General features: G+C 49.6%; 1 protein-coding gene across 1 annotated transcript; it reads right to left on the reverse strand.

The window, feature by feature from the left end:
• Nucleotides 1–118: 118 nt before the first annotated feature.
• On the reverse strand, nt 119–3,567 carry LOC119701671 (ferritin heavy chain). Its single transcript, XM_038138687.1, has 4 exons — nt 3,317–3,567; nt 1,802–1,948; nt 1,223–1,348; nt 119–447 (listed from the first exon to the last, which is right to left on the reverse strand). Exons 1-4 carry the CDS (start codon nt 3,425–3,427, stop codon nt 289–291), a joined length of 543 nt encoding a protein of 180 aa, XP_037994615.1. The 5' UTR covers nt 3,428–3,567; the 3' UTR covers nt 119–288.
• Between the last annotated feature and the right edge of the window lie 10,157 nt (nt 3,568–13,724).

Here is a 13,724-nt window from a genome sequence, read left to right on the forward strand (position 1 = left end):
TTCCTACTTCTGCCTTCAGCAGCAGCTGCAAATCCCCCATGTCACACAACAAATTCACCTCCCACTGCCTTCACTACAGCTGCCTACTCTGACTCCAAACTAAACAGGAAAAGCCAGCTGGAACCAAGTCACTTTATTGGCTGGAGGGCAGTACATAAAACACGAACAGAACGGGGGATATTTGGTACAGAGTATGGAACTGTTTAGCTAAGTAGCTGAAGCTGCATGCATGGCTGGACAGTAAGTAGGAGTCCCACTGAAACCCACAGCATGGCTCTTGGCAAGGCTTCAGCTGTGACACTCCCCGAGGGTGTGCTTGTCGAAGAGATACTCTGCCATGCCGTATTTGGGGGCCCCCATCTTCCGCAGGTTGGTCACGTGGTCACCCAGCTCCTTGATGGCTTTCACCTGCTCATCCAGGTAATGGGTCTCAATGAAGTCACACAACTGAAAGGGAGACCAGAGGTTTAAATTCAGGCCTGACACCCTACTGAGGCTCTCTAAGGAGAGGATGCAGAATATGCAAGCTGAGAGGAAGCAGCCTCTAGTTTTGCTGCAGAACAAGATCAAAGCGAGCCAGGCTTGGGTAGGCTCACTTGCTCCAGACCCCTGCAGAGCCAGGCAGCTCAGGAAGCCTCTCCCCTTCCTCACAGCAGGAAGCATTAGCCAAGCTCCTGAACAGATCTGAGACACCCCCACTGCACAGCAAACCCACGGCAGTGGGGATTTACAACACTGGTTTTGTTTCAAACAGCCCCTCTTAGGCAGGACACTCCCAAGAGTGCTTGGATTCTCATGTGTATTAACCTCTTCCTGCTATTAAGCAACCTCAATCCAGCCTTGCAAAAAAACTTCCATCTGAGAACAATTCCGTGTTTTCAGACACTGTTCTGAAACACCAGGGCTTTTAATATTCCAAAGCAACTCTGGAATTTTGTGGCAAAAAAAACCCTCGTGACAAAAAGCCATAAAAAGATGGAACTCAACCCCCTCAGACACGGTCTCCATAGAGACTGTTCACAGACACTCCAGAGGGAATAAAGCAGGTCCCTGCCACTTTAAAAATGCTGCTGGAAGGGCAGCAATAACCCCACCAAAGGGCTCTGGAAGGGCTGCACCCCTGGTTCACACCTTTTTTCACCTTTAACACCACCAGGGACACACAGCTGAGCCCCAAGGCCACATCCTTGGACAGCCATGCTGAGCCTCAGCATGCACTTACGTGGGGGTCGTTCTTTTCGGTCGCCAGTTTGTGCAGCTCCAGCAGTGACTGGTTCACGTTTTTCTCCAGGTGCAGGGCACACTCCATGGCAGTCAGGCCATTCTCCCAGTCATCACGGTCTGGCTTCTGAAAGGGGAAAGCACAGGACACATTCCCTGTAAGAACCTACAGACCAGCAGGGTGGAGAGCCTTTAGGTCACTCTCAAAGCCTGTTTAGACCAAGCTTAGGCATTTACGCAAAGTCAAAAGTTTGACATTCACCCTCAGAACAGAACTGAGCAAACCATTAAAGTCCCACTTCTCAAAACAGTGCACAGAGTACGTCTGCTCTGTGTTAAGTTTAATGATGGTGATGAACCAGTCGCCTTCTGGCTCTGCCCTCACCCCACAGCAAACAATGTGAGGCTCGGCACCCTCTCCTTACACAAGAAATAATTTTTTATTAGTCAATCAGCACAAATAATCAAACTGCTCCACATCTCAAATTACTGTGCCTCCCCAGTGTCAGCTGCTGCTCCTTCTGGGGAGGACCCAGAGGAAAATTCATCCCCTTGCAGCTGTGGGCAGCCCCCGGCTCACCTTGACGTCCTGCAGGAAGATGCGCCCGCCCCTCTGGTTCTGCAGCTTCATCAGCTTCTCAGCGTGCTCCCGCTCCTCGTGGGACTGATGCAGGAAGTACTTGGCAAAGTTTTTCAGGGCCACATCATCCCGGTCAAAATAGTAGGACTGAAAAATAAAAAAGAGTTCACAGGCTCTAAACCTCTGCTTCAGGATGGCTGCAAGTCCAAGCCCAGACCAGAAAGGCAGTGTGGAACAATTCTCTCCTTAGTATCACTCGATATTTCCAGCTAGGATTAAATTTTAACCTGTACCCCTACCAAGGACACAAATAAATGGCATTTGTGTCCTTGGTTCAGTTCTAAAAACACAAAAAAAACCCAGACCTGAAACCCCGCAGATATCTGTTCTGAGCACCATTAAAGGGCAGCCTTGAAAGGCCTTTTTCACGGAGAAATCCTCCCTTTGTTTGCCTGCGCTTGTTTACAATGACCACATCGCAGGTCAGGGTCATGACTTGCAACATCAGGTAAGGGTGAGCCAAGAACTTTTAGGCACTCCTGCAATAAAGCTCTCTTGCTTCACTAGGCTTTCCAGGGATTAGACTAAGGAATACACTTTCTACTTTTTTTGCGGGGGAAGAAAGTGACATTTAAACTACAAGAGATAAATTGAACTACAATATGAATTTAACAGCGACTAAAATATGAATTAAGCTACTTTTCTGAAAAAAACCAAACAAAAAACCCTGTAACAGCAGTTAGCAGCCATGACACTGTTTGTTTATTCCTTGGTCGGAGCCGTTCCCAGGATTCAATGGAAAGTTCGGTATGAACTGCCAATTATTTACCAACCTACTACAGAACTCTCTGCTCTTTGACCAGCGGCCTGGAGGTTCAAGGCAAAGCACCGGTGCTTGTGTACCACTCCCGCCCACCAACAGAAGCTCAAAATAGGGCTCAAAACCAAATTAACGCTGAAAAAAGCTACAAAATACGTGCCACAACACGGCACAGTGTCCCTAAAGTATCAATGTCCCAGCACGCCCAAAGCACCAGGATTGCTGCACAGAGGTCAGGGAACAGCTATAACGGGCGCCTCGGGCCAAAGGAGACATTGAAACACAAGGCCCGAGGAAAACATGGATTCCTACCGATTCCTGGAGGAAAACCCGAGCCTGGGAGGCGAGCACGCCTGCGGGCGAGGTGCCAGGAGCCTCGTTAGGCACCTCCCGCTACCCAGCCCGGCCCCAAGGGCAGAGGCGCTGAGCGCGGCTGATAACAGAGCCGCCAAGGGCAACGGCGGCGGGGCCGCGGAGCAGGCGAGATAAAAGGGCCTCACCTACACCCAGGGGACGGCCCAGACGGGCCTGAAGGCAGCGGGGGGGGAGGAGGAGGTGGAGAAAAAAGAGGAGGAGGAGCCGGGCGCGCAGGCACCGCCCGGCACCCAGGAACCCCCCGCCGAGCAAAGCCCTCGTGGAGCCCCTTTACCCCTCGTAGGACCCTTCCCTCAGCCCGCCGCGCCCGCGGGCCTCACCATGCTGAGGTACACGTAGGACGCGTAGAGCTCCAGGTTGATCTGGCGGTTGACGGCGGCCTCGCAGTCCTGATGGTAGTTCTGGCGCACCTGAGAGGGGGGCGCTGCCATGGCTGGGCTGCTCCGGTGGGTGCTGCGGTGACTGTGTAGACGGTGGTGTTAGGAGGGGGGTGGCGGCGGGCCCGAGCGCGGCCGGTTCCGTCCAAGCACTGTTGACGCAGGAACCCGCTTCGCTCCGCCGCCGACGCGCTGTGAGGGGAGCCCGCCCGCCGGCGCGCCTTTTATACCGCCGCGAGCCAGGCCCCGCCCCCACGAAAGGCGCGGGGCGTCCCGGCGCCCTGCTGCTGGCCCGGCGTGACTCAGCACCCGCCCTGGCCACGCCCACAGCGGGGCGGGGCCCGCCCCCCTGCCCCCCCCCCGCGCGCCGCCGTTTCCCGCCGCTCGCGCGCCGTCCATCCCGGAATGGCCGGTGTTGGGAAACCCCCCCAAAATCACCGAGCACGGCCATTTCCCCTCGAGCACGCTGCCGAGCCTGCCGCCGAGCCGTGTCCCACATCCCACATCCCTCCGGGGACCGGGGCTCCGCCGCTGCCCCGGGCGGTTGGTGCCAAGGCCTGAGCCCCCTCTATGTGAGAAGAAAAAGTTCCTAAAATCCAAGTTAAAGCCAGAAACTGAAGGCCAAATGTCAGCAGCTGAACCTGTTAGTAATGAGATGAGTATTTCAGCTGCTTTTAGTGCTATCCCAGTCACTCGATGTGTGCCATCATTTATTTTCAATAAACCTCGTGTTCCTCAGTCATTCGGGTCAGTCATTAATTTACAAAAAGCACTGGAGTCTTTCAGTAGCTGCTTTCTTAAATTTTAACCAGATTACAAGGGAATAGAAAATGCTTAGACTGAGCTCATCCCAGAACACTGAACACCCCAATCTTGGCTTTTCCCAAGCCAACGTTTTTCCCAATCTGGTTTTTCCCAAACTAATGTTCCTGCCGAAATCCACCAGAAATACAATTCACTGAGCCTGTAAACTGAGAATAAATATTTTTTCCTCTGCGTACTGCGCCTGCAAACTCAGATTAAATATTTTTTTTCCTGTAGGTACTCAGACCATAAACTCGGATTAAATAATGGTTTTCCTCTCACCAGTTCTTTCTACACCTTTTTATCGGGTCTTTGACCCTTCCTGGCACTGTGGCATGTCCCACGCGTGACTGCACCGGTGCCTGTGTGTGGGTAAAGGGCAGCACCAGAGCCCTTTTCCAGACACTCCAAATGCCCTGGAGGGAACAGGGAGCCTCGGCCTCCCTTTGTTTCAGGGTTTTTCTGCTGCTCCTGTCGGTTAACCATCACAAGTAATTAAGATCTATAAGATAACGTGGGTCATATACCTATGCTTCAGCAGGCTGCCAGGTACGTTTCAAATCTCCTGTTCTCCTCCCACATAAATGCTTATGTAAAAAAAAAAAAAAAAAAAGGTAGCTGCTGGGCAGACCTTTTTTTTTTTTTTTCTTTATTTCTGTGTTCACAGTGGAGCGTCTTCACAACAGGAACATCAAACAAACTCCATAATTGCAAAGTTCGTAACGGGAATGTTTCCTCTGCAGCTCGGACAGTCTGTGCCACTCGTGATCGCACGTCAGTCGCATTAGGGAAGTCCCAAATTCTGCTTTCTGGAGTTGCACAATGCACATTGTGTTTGATGACAGCAGATTTACACGGTCAGGAGAGGAAACACGGGGTTGCACAGCCATGGGGGTCATGTCTTGATGACCAAGGTGAAGAATTCACAACTCTGCTCTCATACAGAATTCAGCCATTCCCAGATCTTTCCTGTCCCAAATTACTGTTTTAATTTCGACTCTACTTCATATTATTTCCTCATGGTTTGGTTCAGGCCTCCTTTTATCTTGTGCTGCTCTTTGTGAAAATGTATTTATAAAGAAATCCCTGTATAATTTGGGTTGAAATGGACCTTAAACATCATCCTGTTCCAGCCCTGCCATGGGCAGGGACACCTTCCACTGTCCCAGGTTGCTCCAAGCCCTGGCCAGCCTGGCCTTGGACACTTCCAGGGATCCAGGGGCAGCCAGAGCCTCTCTGGGAAAGCTGTGCCAAGGCCTCTCCACCTTCACAGGGAAGAATTCCCTCCTAAATGTGAAAGTCAGGATGTGGAAACCCAGGGCACTGGGAATATTTCTCTGTCTGCTCTGGGGTGCCCTGACCCCCAGGGGAGCACTGACTTTGACCCTCAATGGGGAAAGTTTTGACCTCTCCATGGAGAAAGTTTTCTAGACTTCAAAATAGACTGGAATCCACTAAAGTGTGAAATAGATTGTAGAGAGCAGTGTAGGTGTAGCACTTGGTGAGAAATTTAGGGTTTGGGTTTTTTAGTATCTTGTGGATAGAAGCAAGATGGAGGGCACAGGGTGCTGTCCTGGGTTTCTTCTTCATGCTTCTTCTTCCTTCTTCTTCATGGGTTTGGATGGCATTCTGTAATTGGGCAGAAAAGTCTGCATTGGGGCTCTTTGGGATCAGTTATTGGGTTAAAATGGAAAATAATCTAAGTGTCAGTTCTTAATTGGATGGTTTAGTCTTAAAAGACCTTGTAACAAAAAATTGTTGGCCATTTTGTGCCTTCTAATGAAAAGCTGCCAAACTCACAGTAATGAAACTGTTTTACTGATAAGAAATAATAAACACGTGAGTCCAAACACAAATTACTGTCTCAAGTGCCTTCAATCCCGACCCAAAAAAACCGACGAGTGGTACCCCCACAGTCACTTGATGGAAACCCCAGCCCGAGTAAGGTGATGCTACTAGCAGGCTTCTTCCCAAGAATGCTTGTAAAGTTCTTTAGGGGGAAAAAAAAAAAATCTTTTCTGCTCAGGGAGAAATTCTTCCCTTATTTTAGTACTTTTTTATCCCTCAGCATTCCCAGCTGCCCAGGGCCTGCTCCATTCTCTGGGTTTGAATTCATGTCCCTCTCAGCTGCTTTCTTGGGCTGAAGTAGAGGCATGTTCATGCTGCCCACAGGCAAAAACAATGTATTGTCTGCCTACACAAGCTTCAAATTGTTGAAGACAATCCCTGTTTTCCCTTGGATGATATCCCATCAGGAACAATGGAGCAAGCTCTCTTGTTTACAGCTCAGCTACTGTACACAGGGCACAGACCCCAAAATCCACCCATTTAGGGATAGTAAAGCTGGGTTTTAAGCATGCAAAAATAATCAGAGCTTCTTTGGTGAGTGTCTGCACATGATACAGAAGGTTATTAGGTCAGAGATCAAGATATACCCAAAGGGAAAGTTTCCATGCCTCCCATCCCTACTTTAATATCATTTATCCTGACTCCACCCATGCCCTTCTCGTGCATGACCTTTCCAAAGGGGCAGAAAACAGGACTCCTAAACAAATACTGGGCAGTATTTGCCCAAAGTAAATTCTGACACAGATTTTTGCTGATGCAATCCCTGAGCAAAAACTTTGGCATGTGGCTTAGGCATCCAGTTAGACCTTCAGGGAGAGGGCTGCCTTGGTGTGAGCAGAGAGCCAGAAGGCCCAGGAATGCATAAATTTCATTTCTCACCTGTAGAAATGGTTCACCTCTAGCTTTAAAACACTTGAGTTTGCCATGCTGGTTTAAGGGCCAGAATAATAACAAATCCCAGTTAAAAATCAACAACTGTTCCAATTCCAGTGAGGAAGAAAATGCTGAATATGCCTCAAATGTAAAATAAACAAAAATACAGTAACCCTTTTTTTTTTTTTTTCCCCCAAAGCTCAAAGTCCTGTAAATAAGAGAAATTTCATCCAGTCAAATATTTGTTATGGAGAACCTCCACTCCATCCACAAACTTCAGTGTCATTCAGCTTCCAGGCTTTATGTAAACACAAAAGCAACTCTAAACTTGGCTCCAAGGTTGATCATGCGTCTGGAAATTTGACACTGGTCTCAACTGTGAGTTTTGAAAGCCGTTTACTAAAAACATCTGGGCTCCACTTGCTCTAGGAGTTTAACTGGAAACTCCTTCTTGTTGCTCCTTGGGCAAAACACTCGGTGAAAACTTTTCAGTTTGTTTCTTTTAGGTGCCCGAATTTTTCCAAGTGGGAAACCCGGGATTTAGGCAACAAGTTTTCACTGGGTACTTACAGCACAGAATGCAAATGCCTGGGCTGCACAGAGCTGCTGGCTCCAAAGCACTCTCCAAAGGGAGACAGACAAAGGATGTTTGAAGTTCTGCCGGGAAATTTGCTTTGGGAGACCGAAAATGAAGCTGTTTTTATGCAGGAAAAAAAGTCTAAACACAGAATAATCTGTAGCTTTGTATCACAAGATTTTATAGACAAGGAATATAAAACCCTCTTTAGACAGGCAAACTTCTTCTAAGTTGTGACACAGGATTTTTTTTTCTCTCTGGAGTATTTTTACACACAGTCTAAACAAAATGCTGTAGGAGATTGCAATTCTCTAATTTGCCCAGAACACCCTTTCATTTATTTTTATTTCTTTTACAAGCCTTGTAAAAATACACTTAGAGCCAAGAGGGTGAGGAAGAACAATGTTAGTAATTCTGTCAGCACAGCCAGAAGCAGGATCTGGTGAATTTACTTGGATGTCTAAGCCCTTTTTAAACTAATTTCCAGACTGACTTCACAATCTGTGAGGGAAAAGCTCCATCCCTGATTCCAAAGGCAGCCTGTACCCCAGGTGCACATACAGGAGCTTTCACACCACGGATTTGCCAAGCTGCAAAAGCCACAATAAGTTAGATGTTGACATTCCACCACAGGCCACAATGCACAACATTTGCTCTAGTGTCTTGGTCCTCCCATGGTGCCATCCACATTTTTTCCCCCCTCTCTCAGATTCACAGTGTTAAAAACAAGGGGGTGGGGGTAGGGATCATTCCTGTCCCCTGTTTCTGTTGTATTGAACTTTTTCTTCAAATACTGTACAAAAACTGCAAATAGACCACCCATCTAAAGTCAACAAGTATGGGGAAATTTCTCAACATACCACAAAAATCCCCTCCTTCTGAGCATGAATTTTTTTTTTTTGAAAACACTGGTGAGTGGTGAAGCCTCATGGATCACCAGGCAGCTTTGATTCTAGATACATGGGTAAAATGTTCTTTTTTTAAAAGAAGTTTTACTTGGGAATCAAAGAGAAAAACAGGTTTGTCCCCTCTGAGGCCATCAGGTAATTTTGTGAGGATGCACAAAGGTGTTCCTTGGATTTAGTGCTGCACTGAGTTTGAGCAGACACTAAATCTGTCAGAGGAGGCTGCTTTTATACTCAGCCACCCAAAAAGGGACGAGCAGCAAACGCTTTCAAGCATGAGGAGAAGAAACAAGCTTTTACAAGGAGCTGGCAGTTAAAGGACATGCAGCAGCCTGATAAAACACCACAAAAACAAGCAGTGGCCCATGGCTGATCTCTGTTGGGCAGGATGGGTGGGGGGCACCCCCAAACTGCTGAGCAGGTCTCTCCAGGAACTCATTCCACGGCTCATTCAGAAGAAGTGGAGGGATTCAATCCATGTAGAGGGATGTTCTAATCAGAGGGGAGGCACAGGGAGAGTTTTCTCTGGGAAGAGCTGTTCCTGCTCTGCTGTGCTGGGAGGGGACGCTGAAAACACTCCCATGGTTCATGCAGAGGTGCAGCCACAACTCCACAGGTTCCACACCCACATCCACCTTTCCTGCTGGGCGCAACTTCCTCCTAAGCCACGCTCAGGCCACTTGGCATCGAAGTAAAAATACTGAAAAGCAGCTCAAGGGGCTCGAGTTGGGCCTAAAGAAGTTGTGCTGCTTGTGGAGCAGCGAGGCAGTGCTGAGGTGTGGAGGGCTGTCCTGGAGACACAGCTCCTTCCTCAAGGTGGGGAAGAGATCCAGCGGTGCTGTCCCTCCCACTGAACAAACTGGGGGCGAAAAAGCAAGGAAATTGCACAGAGAGAGAGAGAGAAATCAAGCAGGGGAAATCATCTCTGTTGGGGCGAGAAATGGCTGTGACACTGGGGATCGGGTTGGCCTTCAGGACCGTGTCGAAGCTGCCGCGCTCAGCTCAGCAGATGTTGGGCCGTGCCCGCAGATATCAGCGTTCCAGCAGGCCATAAAGCAGGGACAGAGAGGCCACCCACTGGGTGGGACAGGGAGATAAGGGGTCAGGACAGCCCCAGGAGCCCCTCAGCAATCCCACGGGGCCGTTTCAGACGCTCTGAACCTGGGCAGAGCACCGTGGCCTTCGTGGTCAGAGTCCTGGGAAGACGCTGCCATGAAAGCTGTGGAGGCAAAGGCCTCAGAGCCCCCTCAGCCAGCAGCCAGAGGAATGCTCTGCCTGGCCTGAGGAATCTTCCACCCACTGGCTTGCTCAGTCATGCACGGCCACGAACCTGTCTAAATAGGCAGCGATGACCAAGACTGAAACTCAGATCAGGAACTTTCCAGTCTGACAAGTAAAAACAAACAAAAAAAAGATTTCCGCTCTGCACGTACTTAGCACGGGCCAGGCCCTTCCTTGCCTGCTGCTCGGTGCTCTTGGCTCCTTCTAAAAGTCTCTGAGAAGGGACGCAGCCCACGGCAGGCTCAGAGGAAAGAAGATGAAACGCTCCTGTGGGGTTCACCCCCGGATTGGGGTGACCCCAAAAGATGGAAAAGTCTCTCCTCCAACCCGTGCCTTTGAAGAAAGACTCAGTAGTCCTCTGTTGTCTGTTCTCAAGGTTGTTTATTGTTGGTTATCTAAAAGATTCTTCTCCTGAACTGCTGTGGCCCGTTCAGCAGGTCAGACAAAGGCACTCTGCCCTCCCAGGGGGCTGGTGCCATCTTTTATATCATATATTACGTACTACATGTTTATACCTTTTCCCCAATACCTACTATCTATATTGAATGGTGACTTTCTACTCTAATCCAATCTGTGAGTGCCAACATCACCAAAGACATGGAGGCTAGGAAGGAGAAAGAAAGAGGACAGGGCACACCCAAATCCCTCCATCTTAGAATCCCTGACCTCCATGTACAAAACTTGGACCCCTGCGTACAAGGCTTAAAACCCCCTGTACAGCACTCAGAAATCCTACCCTTTACTTCGTGACTACTTCTACTACAATATCTAAACTTTTGTGACTTCTTGTTCTTCCTGCAAAGTTGGTAAACTGTTCCATGGGTCAGATTCAAAGCCACAGGGGTCTCTGGCTGCATGCCAGGGTCTCAGATGCTTTTGACCTGGGTCTGGAACGTCCGAGAATGTCTGTGGGACATTCTGAGTTCCGACACGCTCCCCCAGCCGAAAAGGCTGCATTCCTGACACAAACACCCCCACACCTCGTGTGTCTCTTGTCCCTGTCTCCAGCCACCCTGCTGACCCCTTAGAGTGTCTCTGCAGGCCGTGAAGTTAGCAGAAAACAGCATTTTGGACCAGTTTCTTTTGGCCACTGGATGGGTCTGAAAGCTCCAGAGTTAGAGACACACGGAGCAGCTCAGTGACTCGAGGGCAAAGGGTGATCACAGAGAATTTCCCCAAGATGCCAAGACCCCCGAGGGGCAGGGAGGATGTTCACTCAGGCCCAGAAGGGAGAGTTCTCTGACGAAGCATTTCTCCAGTCAGGAGGTGCAGGTTGAGCAATGGGCTGACACCAGCTGAAACAACAGCCCGGGAGGGAGCAGAGGGATGCAAAACCACGAGGATATCTCTGAGGTCACCACGGAAAACAGTCTGTGACTAAGAAGAAGAAGAAGAAAGAAGCCAGAATTGCAGCATTGTTACTTCATCCAGGGAACTTTGTTCAGTCAAGACCAGCAGGCTCAGCATGACCACACAAAAAAAGCTACCAGGCTCTTATTGGGATTGCTGCCTGTATCCCTGCCTCAGGCAGGTTTAACCAGCAGTGGACTCTGCCTGGAAAAGGCAATTCCCACTTTATTCTCTGCCTGTGTTTACTCTGATCTACTCTGGAGTCACCAGGCCCTACTTCCCTCCACATAAATAGAAGCATTTCAAGAGGAACAGGGAGGTTGTCAGCCTTGGACAGGAGAAAACATCCACTTTGAGAGTTTCCTGCTGGAAACCCTTCTCCTTCAAATCACCAGCCTTGCTGTGGTGAAAAATGTTGTCACAGCAAAATTCCTCAGGTGGGAAGGGTTCAATCCCTTCTTGCTGGATTCCAGAGGCCAGGAAAGCAGCTCAATCCAGAGAAAGGAGCATTTCCTGAACTTATTTCAGGAAATATTTATTCATAATAATATTGTATATATTATATTATATATATTGTATTATATTGTATTATATTGTATTATATTGTATTATATTGTATTATATTATATTATATTATATTATATTATATTATATTATATTTTCATAGTTATTAATTCACATAATTATTAAGTTATTTCAACCTAAACTGTCACACAGTTTTTTCGTTTTTTGGGTTTTTTTTTTCAGGCCTACAGTGACAAGGATGGGAACACAGCTGGGAATTGCAGAGATTGGAAAAGAAGGAGGAAGGGGACTGAGAATCTGTGTTTTGACAATAATTGTGTTTTTACCAGAATCTGTGTTTTTACAGCCAAATCAAGCGTGAGAAGCACCAGCACAGAGAGGCTGAGGAATAGGAAGAGAAAGTGACACCACCATTACTTTACATCAGCTGGAAACTTTCTCTTCTTCTTCCAGGTCCTTCAGAAGTGGCTTTTTCCAGAAGTAATTGGGAGAAGACAGTTCTACCCCTTTCCTCGTATCACCCTTACACAAAACCAGGCAGATCTCTGTTTCAGGCAGTTCCTGCATTCCTGTCAGGCTGGAGGATGAGGATTGAGCAACAGCACCTCCAAAAGCAACCAAACCTCGAGGGTGAGGAGTTGGGAAGTGGGTGGGATCTCTTCCCAACCATCACATTACTTTTATTCATCCTCCTCCTTGGGAATGAAGTAACATTCCATTTTCAGACAACAAGCTTTGCCTGGTATCTACAGCAACCACACTAAGAATGTCATGATTTATTTAAAAAGCATCTTTATTTTACCTGCAAAAACTTATACCACAAATCAGGAAATGAATGAAAGGTTAATCAGCTGTTAGTTCAGTTCAGTTCAGCTCTATGAGGGATGCTGTCCTTCACAGGAAAGAACTTTGTTAACATTCCCATCGTGTTTCCACACTAAGATTTCAGTCAACAAACAAGGCACTGCTGGAAGTTGGTCACTGAAGAAGCTCCCAGCACCCTTCCAAGTGACATTTCCACCTCACCCGCCTGCCAGAGGCTGCCTGGGAAGGGAGGAATCTCCCTGCTGTGTCCCAGGGCTCCTCCCGCTCACAGTGATCTGGGAGGGGAAGGCAAAGGAAAGGGAGAGGAGAGAGAAGTGACCAAGAGGAATAGGGATACGAGAGAAAAATCCTGGGCCCAGGGTGTCAGGAGACAGGCAGAGAGCTGGGAAAGGGGTGGAGGGAGAAAGGAAAGGCATCTGGAGCCATCTGCCTGGGAAGGGAAGGGAAGGGAAGGGAAGGGAAGGGAAGGGAAGGGAAGGGAAGGGAAGGGAAGGGAAGGGAAGGGAAGGGAAGGGAAGGGAAGGGAAGGGAAGGGAAGGGAAGGGAAGGGAAGGGAAGGGAAGGGAAGGGAAGGGAAGGGAAGGGAAGGGAAGGGAAGGGTCGCAGCATCTGGCCCCGTTGCCAGCCACCAGACCCAGCACGGGGTCCTTTGTCCTTTCAGGCAGCCCGGGCGAGGCCCGTGGCACGGGAGCGAGGGGCAGCCGGGTTGTCCCGGTTTGTCCTGGTTTGTCCCGGTTTGTCCCGGGTTATCCCGGGCTATCCCGGGGGTCCCGGCCCGGCCGAGCCGCCACGTGGGGGCGCCCGCGCTGCGCTGCCCCCCCCCCCCCCCCCGCGGGCCAATCAGCGCGCTCCGTGCGCCGCTGCCCCGGGGCACGCCGGGAGTTGTAGTCCCAGCGGCGCGACGGCGGAGCGGTGCCTACCGGCGGCTTCTCCGCGGTTCCGCGGGGCGGCTCCACCGCTGTTGTCTCCTCACGGACACTCGGGGACCTGCAGGGCGGTTTCCGCCATCCCGCAGCGCTGCCGGGGGTGCAGCGCCGCGGGGATCTGGCGTCGGTGTCGCGTGGGGATGACGTCAGCGGGAGGCGCGGGCGGGTGTCATGGCCGTGGGGGGGCTGTTCCCTTACAAACGCCCTCAGGCGGGAGAGTGAGGGAGGGCAGCGCCCGGGGCTCTGTAAACCGGAGCGCACACTGAGATAATCCCAGTGGAACTGTGCCAAACATAAAATGTTGCAACAGAAGGGTCAAATTGCATCCTAAATTTTATAAGGAACAGGCATACCCACAACATTTTGTTCCTCTGAGAAATCACCATTTCCAGCGTTTATAAAAGTCCTGATTATCACAGAATCACAGACTGCTTTGG

The sequence above is a fragment of the Motacilla alba genome, chromosome 5 (genome assembly GCF_015832195.1).
Source record: "Motacilla alba alba isolate MOTALB_02 chromosome 5, Motacilla_alba_V1.0_pri, whole genome shotgun sequence".
NCBI classification, from domain to species: domain Eukaryota; kingdom Metazoa; phylum Chordata; class Aves; order Passeriformes; family Motacillidae; genus Motacilla; species Motacilla alba.